Below are 22,500 nucleotides of genomic sequence, written 5' to 3' on the forward strand. Positions count from 1 at the left end.
TGGGATGGAATTTGGCTGATAGGTGGGAACAAAAACCTCTGCATGGCAAATATGTGGCCCGTTGCAAACAAGCTGATGTAGACAAGAAGCATACCCGTCAATGGTTACGGAGCTCAGGGCTAAAGGCAGAGAGTGAAGGCTTTATCTTCGCTGCTCAAGATCAGAGTTTATTGAGCTGGAACTATCAAGCCAATGTGGTGAAAAACGATGTAGATCCAAAGTGCCGATACAGCTCGATGGGATTGAAAGAGTGGCTCACCTAATCTCTGGCTGTCAAGTTTTAGCACCTGTAGAATACATATCAAGACATGACAGAAATGATCAGTATCTACATTGGATAACGTGTCGCCGTTATAAAATCAAAACTACTGACGAATCGTACAAGCACCACTCTAAAGCAGAAAATGAAGCGATTCTTTGAGACTTTCCAGTATGTACAGACCGGAACATCAAAGCAAATAAACCAGATATTGTTGTGAAAGACCAAAACAACTGACTTGATCATACCCTGTGATTATAATATCACGGCAAAAGAATTTGATAAGCTCAGAAAATATAAAGATTTGCTCATTGGAATCGAAAAGATGTGACATCTCAAGACGGTTACAACACCAGTGATTGTAGGAGCAGTTGGAATGATCAAATAAAGAACTGGACATTATTTAAGAATAATCCCTGGCTTACCATCCTTGCAAGAAGTGTAAAATATTGTCGTAACTAGTTCGTCATACGTCCTAAGAAGAGCATTGTCGCTGTGAATTTTCTCTCCCTTTTACCCTTTATTCTTATGTTTACTTTTTTATTTTTTCCTTTTTCTCTCTGTCTTTCTTTCTCTTTTTCTCTGTCACATGACTTTGTAAATAAACAATTTGGTGTGTTTATTTTAATGGCTTACAAATGTATACAGTGCGTTTCTCTGCCCTAGGTGCCAGGAAGACATTTGGCAAGAAATGGAAGCAGAATTGAAAGATAATAATGAAAATGATGATGATGATGATGATGATGATGATGATGATGATGATGATGATGATAATAATAATAATAATAGTTTCAAATTTTCCCACAAGGTCAGCCATTTTGGGGAATGGAATGAGTCGATTACATCGACCCCAGTGTTCAACTGGTACTTATTTTATCGACTCCTAAAGGATGAAAGAGAAGATCTGGAAGTAATGTTGCAGGAGAGTTCGAGCAAAATTCGAGTTAAATACACGTAACAAGATGTTATCTATAAATTCCTTAGCAGTCGACCATGGCGGAATTTGAATTCAGAACGTAGCGGCAGACGAAATACCGCAAAGCAATTCGCCCGGCGTGCTAACGATTCTGCCAGCTCGCCGCCTTAATAATAACAACAATAATAATAATAATAATAATAATAATAATAATAATAATAATAATAATAATAATAATGATAATAATAATAATAATAATAATGATAATAATAATAATAACAACAAAATAAAAACAATAACAACAGCAACAACAATAACAACAATAATAATAATAATCCAGCCATGACAGAGTTGGCTTGTATCTACACTGTGAATTTTCTTTCCATTTTTTCCCCTCTTTATTTTCCTTGGTTTCTTTTTTTCTCATTTTTGCTCTATTTAAGAATTTTTTCGTCTTTCCTTTCTGCTTCTTTCTTTCTTACTCTGTTATTCTACCACATGACTTTGTAAGTGAACAATCTGGTGTGTTTATTTAAATGGCTTACCAATGTATACAGTGAGTTTCTTCGCCCTAGGTATCGGGAAGACACTCATCAAGAAATGGAGACAAAGTGAAAGACGAAGATAACAACAACAACAACAGCAATAATAATGATGATGATGATGATGATGATGATGATGACGACAATAATAATAATAATAATAATAATAATAATAATAATAATAATAATAATAATAATAATAATAACAATAATAACTGTCCCAGTTATAAGTTACAGCTACAATATCCTTAACTGGACACTAAATGAACTAACCAAAATAGACAGGAAATCAAGAAAAATAATGACAGTATCTAGGATGCACCACCCAAAATCTGACATAGAAAGGCTATATACAACGTATAGAAGGTGGCAGGGGTCTTATACAGCTGGAAAACTATTATAAAATAACCACCATAGGACTGCAAAAATACCTACTCCAGAAGCAAGGAAAACTAATACAAATAGCCATAAAACACGAGCAAAACAAAAAATCTGTTTTCAGTATTTAAGGAAGCTGACAAATACAAACAAGAAATCATACTACCTAACAAATACGAAGAAGAAGAAGAAGAAACAACAAAAGCTATAAAACAAATGAAATCCAAACTAAAACTAGAACAGCAACGGACCATGATAAAACGATGGCAAGAAAAGCCCCTACATGGTAAATACTGGGCTAAGCTAAATGCAAAAGAAATAGACAGAGAAAAATCCCAGCAATGGTTGAGAAGCTCTGGACTCAAAGCAGAGACTGAAGGATTTTTAATTGCTGCACAAGACCAAAGCCTCCTCACCAGAAATTACCAAAAACATATAATGAAAAGAAACATAACAAGTAACTGTAGAATATGTGGAGATGGACAAGAAACAATAAATCATATTATCTCTGGCTGCGACCTATATACACTGGAAGCTATGCCAACACTATGGGATAACAACAGAAAAAAGATGGTATAAACACACGCCAGAAAAGGTCACAGAAAACGAGAAAGCAACCATACTCTGGGATATGCCAATACACACAGATAGAGAAACTAAGGCAAATAGACCAGATATAGTTGTCAAAGATCATGAAGAAAAAAAATGCTTTCTAATTGATGTATCAATACCAGCAGATGACAACGTTTCCCTAAAAGAAATGGAAAAACTTTCAAAATACAAAGACCTGGAAATAGAGGTAACTCGAATGTGGAATCTAAAAACAGAAACAATCCTATCATAGTAGGTGCCTTAGGTATAATAAAAAAAATATTCAGACAAATACATAACGAAAACACCAGGACTTACAAATATATATAACATACAGAAAATTGCACTACTGGGTACTGAACACATCCTATAGCAAAACACTTTCAATACAGTAACCATAAGAGCATCACAGCAAACCACAGCACATACCCAAGGCACACAGAGCTGCGCTCGGTAGTGAAGTGAAAGCACGTTATAAAAATAAAACTACTGAACAATAATAATGATAATAATAATAATAATAATAATAATAATAATAATAATAATAATAATAATAATAATAATAATAATAATAATAATAATAATTTGAAAGACTTCTGGAAACGTGTGGAAGCCTAATAAGAAACAATAAATCATATTATCTCTGGCTGCCCAGTCCTGGCTAAGAAGGAATATATTCACAGACACGACAGAGCTGGGACCTATATACACTGGAAGCTATGCCAACATTATGGAATAGCAACAGAAAAAAGATGGTATAAACACACGCCAGAAAAGGTCACAGAAAACGAGAAAACAACCATACTCTGGGATATGCCAATACACACAGATAGAGAAATTAAGGCAAATAGACCAGATATAGTTGTCAAAGATCATGAAGGAAAAAAATGCCTTCTAATTGATGTTTCAATACCAGCAGATGACAACGTTTCTCTAAAAGAAATGGAAAAACTTTCAAAATACAAAGACCTGGAAATAGAGATAACTCGAATGTGGAATCTAAAAACAGAAACAATTCCTATCATAGTAGGTGCCTTAGGTATAATAAAAAAAATATTCAGACAAATACATAACAAAAACACCAGGACTTACAAATATATATAACATACAGAAAATTGCACTACTGGGTACTGCACACATTCTACGCAAAACACTTTCAATACAGTAAACATAAGAGCACCACAGCAAACCACAGCACATACCCAAGGCGCACAGAGCTGCGCTCGGTAGTGAAGTGAAAGCACGTTATAAAAATAAAACTACTGAATAATAATAATAATAATAATAATGATAATAATAATAATAATAAAGCCAAGATATAAACAATTGGCGGAAAGAGATTGAAATAGAACGCCCGGTAGAGCTCCTACAGAAAGTTTGCCTCTTAAAGAGAGCAAGGATTATCACGAGGGATCTAAGCACTTGAAAGACTTCTGGAAACGTGTGGAAGCCTAATGTTACAGGTAGTCATCCGTTACTACCTAAATCCTACCAGGAATAAGACTAAATCTATGCTTTTTTTCTATGATAATAACAATCTAATAAACCGAATTTTTTCTACTATAGGCACAAGACCTAAATGTTTAGGATATGGTCGGTCGATAACATTGAAACCAGTATTCGACGACTGTTTATGTTATTGACCCCCAATGGATAAAAGGTGAAATGGTGCTCGGTGAAATTTGAACTCAGAAAGACAGGTGAAATGCTGATAGGCACTTTATTCCGCGTGCTAAAGATTCTGTTAGCTCACGTACTTTATTGGTTTTGTAATAATTCTGTTCTTACCTTGACGGAAAATACATCACCATTCAACCATGCTCGTTCATGAAAGATATCCTTGATACTAAAAATGAATAAATGAATAAATAATAAACTAGAAATTGCATAAAACAAGAGAAAGAAGGAATTGATATCTACTTTTGAAAATATAATGGAATGCTTACAAAGTACCATAGTACTATTTTATTCTTACACGTGACACCCTCCATCTATCGACTTAATACGGGGGAGATAACTATCCCCACACAACACGTGATAGAATTAGAATTTTGAAATTGAAAGTAAAAAGTATGGGGAAGAAGGTATATAGAGTTCATATATTTAATTTTTCTTTTTATCTGCTACGAAGTTCTTAAAGTTACTACTTGACTGTAATCGTGTATAGCAATATTTCATTCTTTTTAGAAAACTTCAGCATGATTTAACCTGTAACGTATTAATTAGATGTATTTTAAAGAGAGACATTTCATAACAATTAAAGATTAATAACAAACTGGAGAAAATTCATGGAATGTATGTTCTTTATTCATAAAACGTTGGTAGTTTAGGAATCGAGAAATTTACGTACACAGTAATAGCCATTTCGAGAGCAAAAACCTATCTCGTGAAAACGTCTTTAAATAACCAGGAGGTTCAACATCAGCTACAAACTATTTCGTAAGATTTTTTCCGTATACAGTTGGAGATGTAGATTCCTTTCGGGCTGTTATCTTCAATACGTAATATTTTACGTTGTCGAATGAACATTCATAAACACACGTGTTCTGACTCTTGGCAAACGTTTAAAACGTATAATAGTGAGGTCACAGCTATAACCTTTGTTGTTGCTTATCAATTAGACAACCTTGGCCGTGCAAAATAGCAATCAAAGGCATCATAACCGTACTCCGCACATCTTTTACTCAATATTACCAAATATACATCTGCTGATATATACGTTATCAAGCGTCGTTTCCTGGAACTCTTTTTTTTATGGATAGCAAGCTGCTGTCTTATCGCATTCTCTTGAATTTCCTCGGCGACTTGAAATCTTGTTGAGGGTTTTCTACTGCTGAGACTGAGCCTTGGTTTCGGAGTGTTAGCCATAGACCCACGATTTGTTGCCTGATATAGTTTTCAAAAAGCTTTCGTCTTTCCCGACACAAAGAGATCCTGTACAGATGAAACCTGATTTTCTTTTTCAGACGACCACACTCAACACACTTTACTCCCAAGCACTGCTATAAATAATGCAAGAACGTTATAATTTAGTGTGTACAGAGTTCAAGATCAATCTGTTCAAGATCAATCTGTTCAAGATCAATCTGTTCAAGATCAGTCTGTTCAAGATCAATCTGTTCAAGATCAATCTGTTCAAGATCAATCTGTTCAAGATCAATCTGTTCAAGATCAATCTGTTCAAGATCAATCTGTTCAAGATCAATCTGTATCACGATTAATCTGTTCAGGATCAATCTGCATCAAGATCAATCTGCTTAAGATCAATCAGTTCAAGATCAATCAGTTCAAGCTCAATCTGTGCCAAGCGGCTTTACTCTGCGTACTTTAGCTCCTTTATCGTAGTAACAGTCCTGATACTTTTTGATCAGACCACGTATTAGATTATAACAGAGTGGTTAAGACGTTTAATTTGCAACCATGTGGTTTCAAATTCGACCCCGCCTCCACTTCGCGTAATCTTGAGCAAGTGCCTTTTACCGTAGACACATGCCATTTTATCAATCTGTGTGAGTGGAATTGTATAAATGGAAACTATGTAGAAGCTCATCTGGTAGACATAGATATAATCCAATGGATCAGCTTGTTAAACAGTATCATGTTGATTTTGCTCGAGGTTTACATTAAGTGTATACATGCCTGTCTACCATAAAGTTCGGTCCTTGTTGTGGAACCGCAGTGGCTCTGAGCCTATGCCAGCGGAGCGGAAGCTCTTTGTTTGACCACCCAAAGTAATATAGATCAACTTTTTCCGGAGATGGAAATGGTTTTGTGTAGGGCCATCATCTCTACCCAGAAAGAAGAAAAGTTACAGAAGCATCAATGACAATTCAACACCAACCAGACCTGGGAGAAGAAGGCCTTTTCTCAAAGAACAGAAAAGTTGAGAAAATTCACCGATCGCCTATGCTTCATAGGGAGCGAATACCTTAAGTAAAATTAATAAATGCATGTGGAACCCTCAGTTAATTATATTATATTCTTATAGCGTGCTGTTAGTTCAGACATTTGAAAAGATGAACTGCCTCCATATTGAATTACGATATTAAACGGTACGCTGTCGATTTCAAAGAAAGCCGCGTACTTTTTATGACATACATTCCTTCATTTTAAAAATATGTTAGAGTGTAATATAACAGAAACTTGTTTGCTATTTCTTGCATTCACTCCTTGAATCGAAATATTATAGCATACTCTTTTATTCTTTAATCATTTTACTTCTTTGAGTCGTTTGACTGCGTTCTTGCTGGAACACCGCCTTAAAGGGATTTTTAGTCGAAGAAATCGCCCCAGGCCTTATTCTTTGTAAACCTAGTATTTATTATATCGGTCTCTTTGGCCGAAACACTAAATTACGGGGACCTAAACACACCAACATCGATCGTCGAGCGATGGTAGGGGACAAACATAGACACAAAGATGGACACACAAAATATATATATACAAACACTTGCCCAAGGTACCACGCAGTGGGACTGAATCCGGTATCATGCGAAAAGTTATAATTCGATTAATCAATCCTTGAGAGCAACGATATTTAGAATAGTAATCAGAAGACAATGAATTTCACAGAGAGTTCATAAATTAATTAGTAGTTCATACTATAAATTATGAATTGTCTGTGATATTTATACCTTGTTGTTTTTATCCTACACACACACACACACACACACACACACACACACACACACACACACACACACACACACACACACACACACACACACATACACACACACACACACACTTAGCTGAAGATCAGCGAAAAAGAAAATGCCTACGCTGAATTTTTGAGGAATCTACAGTTACTGTATCCAGATTACAAGTTCAGGTTTATACCTGTAATTACTGGGTTACTGGGATATGTAGCACACTGCCTAAATGCCAATCTTGAGAAATTACGCTTCTCAAAGCCAGAATGAACGGAGAAATGTATTCCGAGTTACGCGTTACCTCAAAGAAAGAATGACTTGAATATTGAATAGACCGGCTCGGGGTTAAACGATTGAGCACTTATGTAGAAAAGTCATTCGTACATGTGTCTAACTGTGTGTCCATACTGGGTAAAAGTGATAGAAGGAAAAACACACAAACACATTTAAATTGGATAATGTAGTCCTAGAAAAACAAGGGTGGAAAAACACTGGTAGATCTTCGCTGCAATCCATGTTATCAATTAGTACCATCCTGCGGCTAGCCAACGAAAGCAATTAATAAACACGGCCTAATGAGAATATCGTTGAGGTACTCGATCGATCAGCTCGAGGTAGCAACCAACTCTCGTTCAAATCACTTTTGGGCGTATATAAATATTAGGATTCACTGAGAAATGTATTCCGAGATATACGTTGCCTCAAAGAAAGGATGACTTAAATATCGAAGCGGCTCGGGGTTAAACAACTGAACACTTCCCTAGAAAGGCAATAAACACTGTCCGTAAATATAATTTTTCTGAAATAACTTACAACTGTATCAAAAATTTAAGAAAATTATATGCTACCATATCTATTATCTTCAGTAGTTACATCCATCAAAAGAAATAACATGAAAATTTGTGACGCAAGGGAAATAACTCATGATAAATTGTCTCCCTTGCACTTGATGTGCTTTACATTCAAATGTCTATATAATCATTAAGTAAAATTTGTAATGTTAGATAAGTTTCATTGATTACGACCATTATCAGCCCAGGCCATGACTAACGTAATAGCACCCACATGGAAAGGTCATTTAGGTCATGGTCCTGGAAACCATGGACCGCTCGAGCTACGGAATTGTTGAGGATATGTCCTTAACTAAGCGTAGAATATGTGAACAAATTGTTTTAATTTCTAGTTTTTCATTCGTATTTCTTAATTCTTGATTTCTAATTTCTAATATGGAGATATATATCGAAACAGGTAAAATTTTACCAATGTCACTCCACGCGATTAAAGAAAAATGGTAAAAAGAATCTTTAAACGTACTTTAGTGATGTTTCCACTTTTACATTTTACGTCCAACCTTTGATTTGTATGGATTCTTAACCCTTTAAAAATTAAACACACACACATACAAACAAAAATATATACAGGGTTGGCCAAAAGTCACCTGACGGTAAATCAAAACCATTTAATTCCAAGATTTATTTATATTTAATAACTGAATGAATTTGATAAATGCATCTAAATATGAAACATCATGAAAATAGTTCAACATGAAGTCCTTCTTAAGCGAAACATTTTTCTATTCGAATCAATACAGAATTACAGATTGTATTTATGGAAGTTTCATTTACTGTCGGATGACTTCTGGCCAACCTAAAACCACCTTTCTTTCCTTTCCTGAGCGTCTGTTAATACTTTACATGTACCACGTCCTCGTGTGTGTTTTTTTCTGTGTTCTTCGTTGATATATATATATATATATATATATATATATATATATATATATATATATATATATATATATATATATATATATATATACATACACACAAACATACATATACACACATACATACATACATACATACATACATACAAACATACATACATACATACACACATACATACATACATACAAACATACATACATACATACACACATACATACATACATGTGTAATGGAAAGAGAAGACGACTGGGATACGATTTTAACTCAAGCGCAGGAACTCGATATGGCGGGGGAAACATTTATAGTAAAAAGGCCCGACGACTCAGCGTCAAAGTCAGCTACTACCTTAAAAAAGAAAATATGTCCTTGACAAAAATACACACACATATATATATATAAAATGTTATTGTGGTTTTTAGAGTCAGGATTTGACTGCTATTTTTTCAGCGTGGTGGTATCTCTTGATACCCTGTATTATAATTTTAAATAATTATTACCTTTGATGATTTTTATTCCCATGCTGACCACTTGATAAGATCAATATTTTAAATATCGATCTTATCCTTATTTATATATATATATATATATATATATATATATATATATATATATATATATATATATATATATATATATATATATATATTGTTGGCATCCTTTTGTCTCGGGAGACAATGTAGTTGCGCATAAAATAATCCAGCCTTAAGTTGTAAATAATAATGCCTTACTCAATAAGCTGACTCATTTCGATTTTATGCTAGCAATTAAAAATAAACTCATGGACCAATTTATGAATGAGTTATCTGGTATGATTCGAGTAGTAGATGATGGGCTGTTTCAGCAATGATGGTAGAGTTTCTTTTGGTAACGATCCAGAACATGCTACATTTTACAAGGTAGGGGGGATTACAGATTGTTCTTGTTCTACACTTGAAAGCATATTTTGCTTTATGAATGGTAAATTTAGATGAAATTCGATAGTTGATAAAAGCCTCACAATTTCTACAATCGACAATTTATCATCCGTGCGTTGTATATAACGTTTTTATTCCGTGTAGCTGCAGGACAACTGCGTGTAAATTTGGAGAGATTTGAAGTTACGACTCTTTATTGTAAGAGAGGTGTGAAGAGATGACTAAGACGATAATGTCTCTCACCTGCTTAGCTATCTAGATTGGGCAAAATAAGGCCGATCGTTTGTTTGCCCAATATTTTAGTAACTCTTTAGGGCGGGGAGCTGGCAAAATCGGTACCACGCTGAAAAAAATGCTTGGCAGTAAGGCTTCTGGCTTTACATTCTGAGCTCAAATGCCGTCGGGGTCCACTTTGCCATTCATGCTTTCGGAGTCGATAAAATAAGTATCGGTTGAACATTGGGGTCGATGTAATTGATTTATCTGCTTATTAGAAATTGCTGGCCTTGTGCCAAAATTTGAAGCTGATATCTTAACACTTCTGCTTACTTTACTCTGGTTTATGGAGTTGATAGATGAGTATAAGAGAAATAAAAGTAATGGACTTACGTGATGCCGATTGAAGAGATTAATGTGGTAAAATCTGATAATCCTCCAGGTTTATCGCTAATAACAGCAACGAATTTTATGAGACGTTTATCAGCCACAAGACCACGGTCAAGAACCTTTCCCAACGCGGGAGTATCGATGTTTCCACCACATAATGTTACAACCACTCTGGGGAGAAATATATACAATATACATAAATATACGCAACGCACACCCACATATGTGTATGTATGCGTACATGTATACACACATATACACACGAATACATACATACATACACACACACGGATACATACATGCATGCATACATACATACATACATACATACATACATACATACATACATGGAGGAGGGGCAGTCTGACGGTTACGACGACGAAGGTCCCAGCTGATACGATCAACGGAACAGCTTGCTCGTTAATTAACGTGCAAGTGACTGAGCAATCCACAGACATGTGTACCCCTAACGTAGTTCTCAAGGAGACTCAGCGTGACACATAGCGTGACAAGGCCGGCCCTTTGAAATACAGGTGCAACTCATTTTTGCCAGCTGAGTGGACTGGAGCAACGTGAAATAAAGTATCTTGCTCAAGAACACAACGTGTCGCCGGGAACTGAACTCACGACCTTACAGTCGCGAGCCGAATGCCCTGACCATTAAACAATGCGCCTTCACCATACATACATGCATACTGCCTAAATACCAATCTTGATTAATTAGGCTTCTCAAAACCAGAAAGGAGAAAGCTAAGACTACAGATCCGGTCCGTCACTGGAACTGTAAAAATCTGTAAAACTTTCCAGAAGTTTATCATTTAAGTATGTATATATTTGTGTGTGTATATGTGTTTGCGAGTGTATGTGTACGCGTGCATGTGTGTGTGTGTAGCTTATAGTATATTGATTTAGCCAGCCACCACCGTTTTCTTTTCCATCATTACATTATTCTCTTTCTTTCCTTTCCTTCTTTCTCCCCAATTTTGCTGTAACAAACTTATATTTATCTAGTCATTTATTTATTTATACATTCATTTATTCATTTATTTTTGTATCACACATTCGCCTTTGTTTCTATTTTTTAATGACATTTTTGTAGTTTATTCTTTTACGAATTATTTTTCTCCAAGTTTGAATTCTGAAAACGATGTTTTTCCTTTACTGCAATTATTATAGATATTATACTGTGAATTTAGCAATTATGTTCTTCAGCTTTATGTAACTTTTACTCGTTTTTAATGTTCTTGTCATTTCTCCGGATACGGCCATTTATTAATTTATTAACTTTGAAAAGCCATATCCTATCCCATTAGCTTTAAGTAAATATTTGATGAATCACCAAACAATTATCACGGCACCATTTATGAACATTCATAAACATTATATTGTTCGAAAAGTCTTCTACTGTCTGATGATCGACCACATGAAACTCTGTGTAATAATTTGTGAGCTTCATCGGCTACAATCAAAACTGTATGACGCATACACGCATTCATGCACACGCACACACACGCACACACACACACACACACACACACACACACACACACACACACACACACACACAGAAGCAAACAAACAAGCATACACATGTATAGCACTAGCGTAGTTTTATTATGCTATCCATTATATAAGTTATACGAATTAACATATTTTGATTCCTTTCTTTGGACTATTATTTTATTATCTAACTACCCGTATTTCACCCTGTTCCTTCTCTCTCCCTATACACACACACAAACACACAAACACACACACACTCACACACACACACATATTAATGTGTGTGTGTTTGTGTGTGTTTCTGTGTGTGTTTGTATACACACACACATGCATACATTACACACATACATACATATGCACACATACATCCACATATACCACATATAGACATGGGTATATGTATGAGTGTGTATGCATGTGCATATATGTATGTGTGTATGTTTGTGTATGTGTATGTGTGAGAGAGAGAGAGTGTGTGTGTGTATGTGTGTGTGTATAAGTATAAATTTGTACGCACACACACACACACACGCACGCACGCACGCACGCAAGCACGTACGCACACACACACACAGACATACTTATATATAATGCTGACATATTTACTTTTGACCTACTTCTATCTGGAAAACACGCGTAGGTTTCCCCTCATTGCATAGTTAGTAAGAAATTTGCACTACCTGCCCCCAAGAATCAAATATAACCTTCAGAGTGATAAATACAGATAGTATTACGTCCGTTTGTGTATGTATGTATGTTATTTTTTATTTATTTACTTTTTCATATTAAAGGCATTACTACGCGTAAATGCCTCACGTTATGAGGGACTCTTAAAGTCAAAACTACCATAATAAATATACAGTGTACCGAACGGGAGGGAACGTCTTGCTTCCCTGGGCATGGATACATTGAAGCTCAGACGTCTTGCAACTGACTTGGTAGACATCCACAAGATTATCCACCAGCTTTCCAACAACACACTTGAGCACCTTTTTGAATTCCAGATGATAAACACTCGCAGACATGCTTATAAAAGCAAAAAACAACACAGCACCCACAACTTTTGGAAACATCTTTTCACGCTCAGAATTGCTGAAGCATGGAGTCCGCGTCAGTTGTTAGCTGCCGAGACATTACATCTTTCAAAACTTCCATGCTTCCTAAAATCCGCCAACAGTACACCTGATGCCACCACTTTTTTTTTTTAGTTGTAGTGCATCTGAGAACTGTATACAACAATTTCCTTCATTATTTATTATTATATTATATTGTTATTATATATTATATTATATACTATTATTATATATTTTGATGAACCACATCTACCAACATTATTATGGATCTCCGAGCCTTTAGAAATAGCTGTTGGGATTATAACGCCTTCTTTCACCCCTTTAATTTTTTTTTTTTTTTTTTTGCCATTTGTACTCTGTGTAAGTTGGGCTTATTGATATAAACAACTACTTAAAAATTCATCATCTGGTGGTGGGGGGTGATTTGCTAATGTAACCGCTTTTAACTATTATAATAAATATGAATTTAACTCACTTTTTACCTTGGAGCTCAGGACAGGAATCTTCCAAGAGTGCGGCTAATCCAACAGCACCAGCTCCCTCAATGATGGATTTCTCTTGTTCCACAAGTCTCAGAATTGCCAATGCAATGCTATCTTCTCTGAAAATACATCCAATTGCAATAGTCCCGGGTTTAATTTTAATTTTATTTATTTATTTATTTAGATATATAAAAGAACAACAAAAAAACTGCTGATTTTTACTTCAATCATAACAACATAGAATCTCAAACGAGTGGCGATAGCTCTACGTGACCAACGATCCAGAATCGCACTTTACTGTCTTATATTATGACAAAAGACATAATGGACAGTGTAATCCAAAGGTTCGCAATCATTTTTTTTTGCCTGTGGAACTCTTTTATTCCTATTTTGTTCTAATAGAACCCCGTAGCCACTTGATGTTTAAAAATCTTTTTATATTTTATAACAGAATATTTTTGGGGATTGTATAAAATATTGTTGATATATTTTATGTATTGTAGATGTATAACCAATTTTATTGCGCAACAAAATCTTATATGGACCACTAAAGGTCATATGAGACCCTGATAAAACCCACGGGTGTAGATCTACGTACCCCTAAACTATAAAAACGGAACAAACATGGTTGGAATGGCTATAATTATCGACCTATGCGATGAGGTTTGAACTGGGCCTAAATTATAACCACAGCAACAAAGTAGTCTAACAGGTAAAGCCCCGAACAACGAGGTTGAAAGCAAAGGTTCAATACCCACTTAAAGTTGTTCCGTTTCACTATTATCTGTTATCGTTCATCTTTCATCTTTTTCTTTTATTTGTTTCAGTCAATTACACTACGGCCATGCTGGGGTACCGCCTTGAACAACTTTTAGTTGAATGAATCGACTCCCCAGTACTTGTTTATTTTTTAAAGCCTGGTACTTATTCTGTCGGTCTTTTTTGCCGAACCTCTAAGTTTTGGGGATGTAAACAAACCAACACCGGTTGTCAAGCAGTAGGAGGGAACAATGCATATATTTATCTGTATGCACTTGCATATTTATATGTCTATGTACATAAATAATCCGCTATCTCAAAATTTGCCTGATATATAGAATTTGTTTTTACAGGCGCAGGGGCGGCTGTGTGGTAGGTAGCTTGCTTACCAACCACATGGTTTTGGGTTCAGTCCCACTGCGGGGCACCTTGGGCAAGTGTCTTCTACCTAAGGCCGACCAAAGCCTTGTGAGTGGAATTGGTAGATGGAAACTGAAAGAATCCCGTCGTATATGTATGTATGTATGTATGTATGTATATAAGTATGCATGTATGTATGTGTGCATGTGTGCATGTGTGTGTTTGTGTGTGTTTGTCCTTCCAACATCGCTTGACAACCGATGCTGGTGTGTTTACAGCAAAAGATACCGATAGAATAAGTACTAGTCTTACAAAGAATAAGTCCTGGGGTCGATTTGTTTTACCAAAGGCTGTGCCCCAGCATGGCTGCAGTCAAATGACTGAAACAAGTAAAAGAATAAAAGAATAAAAGAATATACAAGCACTCGTATCTAACAATATATCTCATATCTATAAACAAGGTTTTGCTTCGAGTTAAATACAATATTCCAGATTTATTACAGCAAAAATAAGTTCTACTTAATAGGATTCAACTTTATAGGATCCAATGTCCAAAGACATCATCAGGAGGAACTACGTCCGGTTTCAGCCCCTACTCCACCACGTAGAGGATTAGGGGCTGAAAACGGACGTGGTTCCTCCTGATGATGTCTTTAGCCACTGGGTCCCTTAAAGGAGCTGTTGAGGTAACGAACCACGAAACGTGGTTGGAATTCCCCACTTCTTCAAAAGCCTCATAATTTGTACATGGAAAACGCAGGTATGTATTTGGGTAGAATATCTAACAATTTGATCTTGGATAAAATATTCAGCAAGAAAATTGTCGCAGGCGCAGACGTGGCTGTGTGGTAACAAGCTTGCTTTCCAACCAAAGTGTTCCGGGTTCAATTCCGCTGCGTAGCACCTTGGACAAGTGTCTTCTATTATACTCTCAGGCCGACCAAACCTTCGAGAGTGGACTACTTAGATGGAAATTGAAATAAACCGTCGTATGTATGTATGCATGTATATGTGTGTGTGTGTGTATATATAGGCGCAGGAGTGGCTGTGTGGTAAGTAGCTTGCTTACCAACCACATGGTTCCGGGCTCAGTCCCACTGCGTGGCACCTTGGGAAAGTGTCTTCTACTATAGCCTCGGGCCGACCAAATAATTGTGAGTGGATTTGGTAGAGGGAAACTGAAAGAAGCCCGTCGTATATATATATATATATATATGTGTGTGTGTGTGTGTGTTTCTGTGTTTGTCCCCCAACAATGCTGGTGTGTTTACGTCCCTGTAACTTAGCGGTTCGGTAAAAAGTGACCGATAGAGTAAGTACTAGGCTTACAAAGAATAAGTCCTGGGGTCGATTTGCTCGAATAAAGGCGGTGCTCCAGCATGGTTGCAGTCAAACGCCCAGTCTGGGAATCGAAACCGCGATCCTATGACCGCGAGTCCGCTGCCCTAACCACTTGGCCATTGCGCCTCCACTGCGGTGAAAGGTAATAACTAAACATTTATGTAATTATGTCTTTTATATCTTAATACAAATGTTTCATTAAATGCTATTAAATACGAAGATACTTATAGATGATTAACGATAATTTTAGCTTAGCTCTTTTGATTAAACGTTTTGATGTCTTTCAACTGGTTTTGTATGTGAATCGCATATATAATAGCATAGATTCTTTCAGATATATAATAGTTACTATACTACTTGAAACTAATTGAATGGACATTGATAATATATTTTAAAGTAGCTTCTTAATCAGCATCGACTTTGACTGAAAACGCCATTATAAACGTAAAAACAAATATAAATACGGAAAAATAAATCAGTTAGCACTTAGCAATAATATTGTAGGAAAGAATTATTGAAATACAAATAAGCACGGAGCTCCAATAAAATATAGATATAAATAAAGAGCATAATACAGACTGTATGAATAAGAATTAATTGGGTCCTTTTTTTTTTTTTGTACAAAGTCGATATACCATGCTAAAATAGTAAAAAGACTTTTCCACTCGCAATCGTGCATACGTTTATGTAGCAATTAGCAGGCAAATATAAGCACAGAGAGTGAGAAAGAGGGAGGGAGGGAGGGAGAGGGAGAGAGAGAGAGAAAGAGAGAGAGAGAAAGAAAGAAAGAAAGAAAGAAAGAAAGAAAGAAAGAAAGGAAGAAAGAGAATCATTGTGGCACGAACACCATTTTCTCATGTCCTTTCCAGGATAATTATTTCTGTTTTTCCAAAAACCATTGACCATAATATATACAAATACATACATAATATGTGGTATGTGTGTGTGTGTGTGTGTGTGTGTGTGTGTGTGTGTCCAGGGAAAATCACAATGAGATATGGAACCGATTAACGGAAAAGGACAATTAAGCAGGAAACACCTTTTGTCAGCCAGGACTAGAATCAACATAATTTCGATAATTTAAAGCTCTAAGATTTTAATTCTATGGGTTACTCATGAGGCCGTATCAGTAAGATTATAAACATTACAACGAAACTCACTTATAGGGAAACAGAGAACTACGAGCAGATACATGTAATACTATCCAATAGAATTTATTTATTGCAAATACGAAGGAAGGACAGGAATTTTAGAACGAGCGAACTCGGTGACATCGTTCGTTCTAAAATTAGTCAAAATGAGAGAGTGGAATGTTAAGATTAGTCTTGAAGCACCAACATGATACAACGAAGAAGTAGAATCAGAAGAAGACAGAGGCAGACTAATAGAAGGATATAGAAAATGTGAATGAAAAAAATTGTTGCATTTAACAGAGAATGGGAGAGAAAGAGGAGAGAGAGAGAGAGAGAGAGAGAGAGAGAGAGAGAGAGAGAGAGAGAGGAAGAGAAAGACATTCCTTTCTGTTGAAGAGCATAGGCTCAAAACATAAAAGATTTTTTCCACTTTCCAGAGCGTCAAACTAATACACCCGCTTGTCTCCTTTTGTTTTTCTGTATATTTCAACTATATATATATATATATATATATATATATATATATATATATATATATATATATATATATATATATTTAAAATTCAGATAAGTTATCATTATCTATAAAAATAATGATACAGTGACCAGAAAACATAATCTAAATATGCAAAATACATAATAAAAAGTCAGGGTACAATATACAGCTGTTTGCTTGAAAAGGGAGTTAAATCCCTCCAAAACCATTCATCTCTCACTATATATAAACACGCACGGAGAATATAGAAATTATATTTCTCCGAAAGTCCTCCCACTTGCAAAATACAAATGATAAAATACAAAAGGGAGCATAGACATTTGCTATATTCTCCGTGTGTCGTTATGTATAGTGAGAAATGCCTGGTTTGGGAGTGTTTTAACTCCCTGTTCAAGGAAACAGGTACATATTGTATCCTGACTTTTTAATTATATATTTTGTATATTTGGGTTATGTTTGCAGGACACTTTATCATTATTTTTATAGATAATGATAATGGTAACTTATTTGAATTTTAAATTTATACTTGCTCACTAATGTTTCTTTGGAAGTCGCGGGGCCTTCAGCTGAACAACGCGCACGGGAAGATAAATATGTTTTTTGAAATAGTTTTCGTAGTAAGCCTAGCTGATGAGCTTTATGTGTTGGTTCGACAAAGAAATCGAAATCAATTGATACTACGATATCTATGCTCCCATTTGCATTTTACTATCTGTATTTAGCAAGTTTCGGAGTAATATATTTGCTATTTTCTCCGTGCGTGGTTATATATAGTGAGAAATGCGTGGTTTTGGAGGGTTTTAACTACTCTTTCAAGCAAACAGGAGTATATTCTGCCCTGACTTTTTATCATGCATATATACCTACATGCACACACATATGCACAAGTATATATTACTGGTTTTATTTTTTGTTATATTATAACAAAAATAGTTTTACATTAAACTTGAGGACTATTCAATACATTTTGCAGACTACAAATTTCTTATTCTTTTACAAGTATGGTATTAACAATCACATCGACGTTTCGGCCACCCACGCCATCACTAGAGTTGTCCAATGATGGCTTAGTTGGCCGAAACTTCAAACCTGATGACAACACTAAAGAATTATTATGCAAACGTGTGTGTATCTGATTGAATCTTCCATGCATCCTCCTTGTGACAATGTAACCTTTACTTTAATCAAGATATCCTTGGCCTGAAGAGTAGACGGCAGCATACACCTCACTATATATATATATATATATATATATATATATATATATATATATATATATATATATATATATATATGTATGTATATGTATATACATATATATATTCATACATGCATGCATACACACACACACTTACACACACATATGTGCTGACGGTAAGGGTCTGTATTTGTTCAAGTATGTGCATATATGTGTGCGTATATATGTATATAAAATCATGTTATGAACATTACTTTTAAATCTAAAGAATACATGTTTTTTTTTCTCTTAAACATAGAGATAAATACAAAATAATATAAGAAACACAGGATGGCATCCATTTAATTCATTAATTGTTGCCTGAATCCCTTCACTCTATTTTGGCTCTGCCTACCTTGTCGCTTCAAATCTATTTTCAAAAAACTTGTGTATAGTATTAAATAGATTATATCAAAGAAACAAATACGCTACCGAATGGAAGAGAGACTACTTTACTATGATGGAGAAGGTGGAGTAATTTTAGCGTTATTCATTGGAGAAAAGTTTAGGTTAAATGCACCTTTGTGTTAAGATCTGTTACGTGTATATTTATGTTGAGAATGTACATTTTCTTCTTAGATAAAAGGAATAGTGTTCATAATTGTCTATTGATTTTTTTGTTGCGGAAAAATTCTGTTTATCATAAGTCTTTTCGGCTTTCCCTATTATATACTTATATATACGAACGTACGCACACAAACGTTTACGCATACACAGACGCACAATATACGCCCATACATACACACACACGCACACACGCACTCTCTCTCTCATACACACATATATACACACATATATATACATATATAGTAGCGTTCTGTATATCATTCTTAAAGTAGGTATACTGTTGAAAGCCTTCTAAACTGCAGCATTCATCTTGAGAAAGCATCTCGTATGTGTGTGTGTGTGTGTGGGGGGGGCTGTGCTCATGAGAAGGACACCTTTTTCACGTTGTTCCAGTTCTCTCATCTTTGGAAATGAGTTTTGACGTCACTGCTGCCAAGCTGTATCGGTCCATTTGCCTTTCGCTTGGATAACATCGCTGGTGTGGAGAGGAGAGGCTGGTATGCATGGGTGATTGCTGGTCTTCCATAAACAACCTTGCCCGGAATTATGCCTCGGAGAACTTTCTTGGTGTAATCTCATGGCCATTCATGACCGAAGGAGGGTGGTCTTTATGTACATATATACATACATGTGTATACTTATGTACATACATATATTTACATAATATATATATGGATATATACATATGTGTTATTTCTTTACTACCCACAAGGGGCTACACACAGAGGGGACAAACAAGGACAGACAAACGGATTAAATCGATTATATCGGCCCCAGTGCGTAACTGATACTTATTTAATCGACCCCGAAAGGATGAAAGGCAAAGTCGACCTCGGCGGAATTTGAACTCAGAACGTAGCGGGTAGACGAAATACTGCTGAGCATTTCGCCCGGTGTACTAACGTTTCTGCCAGCTCGCCGCTAATATGTGTGTATGTCACTGTGCATATTGGTGTGTGTCAATATAAATATGTGTTGATGTGTGATGGGTATTGGAGAAGTGGCTTCTGAGCGTGTGGGAGGGATGCGTGTATGTTGGAGGAGACGTTAAAGAAAGATGTGTGGTGAATTGACCCAAAGAGAATGAATTTGGAGAGAACAGATGAGACGCTGTTCTCTGCGAAGAGATCAAACTAAATACAGTAAGATGCTGCGCTGTATAGTCCGTGGAGTGCAAATGGTGAGCGACAGTGGTCACATTTCCATGCTGGATTTTAAGAAGATGTTTCATGGAACGCCAGCTAAACGGCAGCCGGTTTGACGGTATCCGAGGTATCACAGACGATTTTCTTCTGCTACTAATATATTTCTGTAGTGTTTAACATTACACGTCTACAAGAGATACTCTTTCTCTCTCTCTCTCTCTCTTTCTCTCTCTCTCTCTCTCTCTCTCTCTCTCTCTCTCTCTCTCTCGAATACTTCTGTTTATCAGGCTTTTAACGATTTATCCGTTTTAAGTACGACACACAGATTGCATTTTTCAACTAACACTGCTTCTATTGCTCATAGCGGATATATTCAGCCTACTAGCTAATTTTGGCATCGATAATTTTTCTACCACCCTTGCATAATATCGGTAGTGGCTGGTTTAGACTTGGCCTGCAATTGCCAGTGGATACCTGCTACTAACAAAACTCAGAGAAAAGGAAATACGTATTTAGCAATACCACCACCGCTGCTGGACGATTTTTGTTTGTTACTGACATATTTGTGTGTGTATGTGTGTGTTTTAACACATCTATCTTGATATAAATATTGAAGCCTTTCAATTAAGTACCTGCTATAAGTATAATACACAGTTTGCCATTTTGAACTACTACTGCTTCTGTCGCTCAAAACAAATTTCAATTCAACCTGCTAGCTAATTGCAACTTCACTGATTTTTCAATCACTGTATTATAAAATTTATAGCGGATGATTTTGTCTTCGTATGTGGTTATTAGTCGATAATTGGTGATGACGAAGCGCAGATTAGTAGAAATACATATTTAGTAATGCCGACACCGTTGTTGGTCGATTTTCGTCCGCTACTTATATATCTGTGTGTATTCTAACACAATACGTGTATAGAAGATGCTATCTCGAGATAAGCAGCACAGCTTATCAGGCTTGCAACAAAGTCCCTGCTTTGAATATGATACAAGGGTATATATGTGTGTATGTGCACGCGTGTGTGTGTATGTGCACGCGTGTGTCTATGTGTGCGCGCGCGAGGGTGTATGCATATGAGTGTATATACATACATATATATATATATATATATGTATATATATATATATATATATATATATATATATATATATATATATATATATATATATATATATATATATATATATATATATATATATATACAAACAAATAATAAATGAGTATATGCATATATACGTACAGGTGTGTGCATACCTACGTCTACCTGTATATATAGGTGCATATCTGGGTACAGGACATTGCAAACAAAACGTAGACAAGAAATAATAATAACCAGAGTACAGAAAACACACAAGCCACATAGAGAACATTTTCCTTCATCAGCTACCCCCGTTTTAACACCGGCGTTTCGAAGAGTTGGGCAGGACGCATCGTTAAAACGGCTCTTCCCATGGCCCGCAAATTAAATTTGTATACACAAATTAAACCTGTGCCATGGAGGAATGTAGTGGCGGACAAAAAACAAGACAGGAAAACAAACGGAAAAGAAAACAAGACAGGAAAACAAACGGAAAAGGCCATGCGGCCAGACGTGAAAAATTATGTGTATATGAACGCTGTGAGGCACGAACTTGAAAGTGGGGACGAAGTAAGTTCGCGTGTTTGCTCGGCGATAGCCAAGGAAGAAAAGGATTATTGACCGGAAGCATGTGACCATGCAGGGGTAAGGGGGAGAGAGAGAGAGAGTGGTAGAGGGAGAAACAAAGAGAGGAAGTAGTAGAATAGTTGATCAACGAGAGAAAGAGAGGAATATAG

At 35.9% G+C, this 22,500-nt stretch overlaps 1 protein-coding gene across 1 annotated transcript in view; it reads right to left on the bottom strand.

Annotated features, from left to right (window-relative positions):
• LOC106882032 (uncharacterized) overlaps positions 1-22,500 on the bottom strand; it is a 48,526-nt gene that overhangs the window by 1,928 nt on the left and 24,098 nt on the right. The window contains exons 10-12 of the mRNA XM_089355571.1: positions 13,634-13,759; positions 10,586-10,753; positions 4,475-4,532 (exon numbers count right to left, since the gene is read on the bottom strand). Coding sequence (XP_089211697.1) covers positions 4,475-4,532; positions 10,586-10,753; positions 13,634-13,759 — 352 coding nt within the window. The remainder of the gene's footprint in view (positions 1-4,474; positions 4,533-10,585; positions 10,754-13,633; positions 13,760-22,500) is intronic.

This window comes from Octopus bimaculoides, chromosome 7, assembly GCF_046866305.1.
Source record: "Octopus bimaculoides isolate indiv1 chromosome 7, ASM4686630v1, whole genome shotgun sequence".
NCBI lineage: Eukaryota > Metazoa > Mollusca > Cephalopoda > Octopoda > Octopodidae > Octopus > Octopus bimaculoides.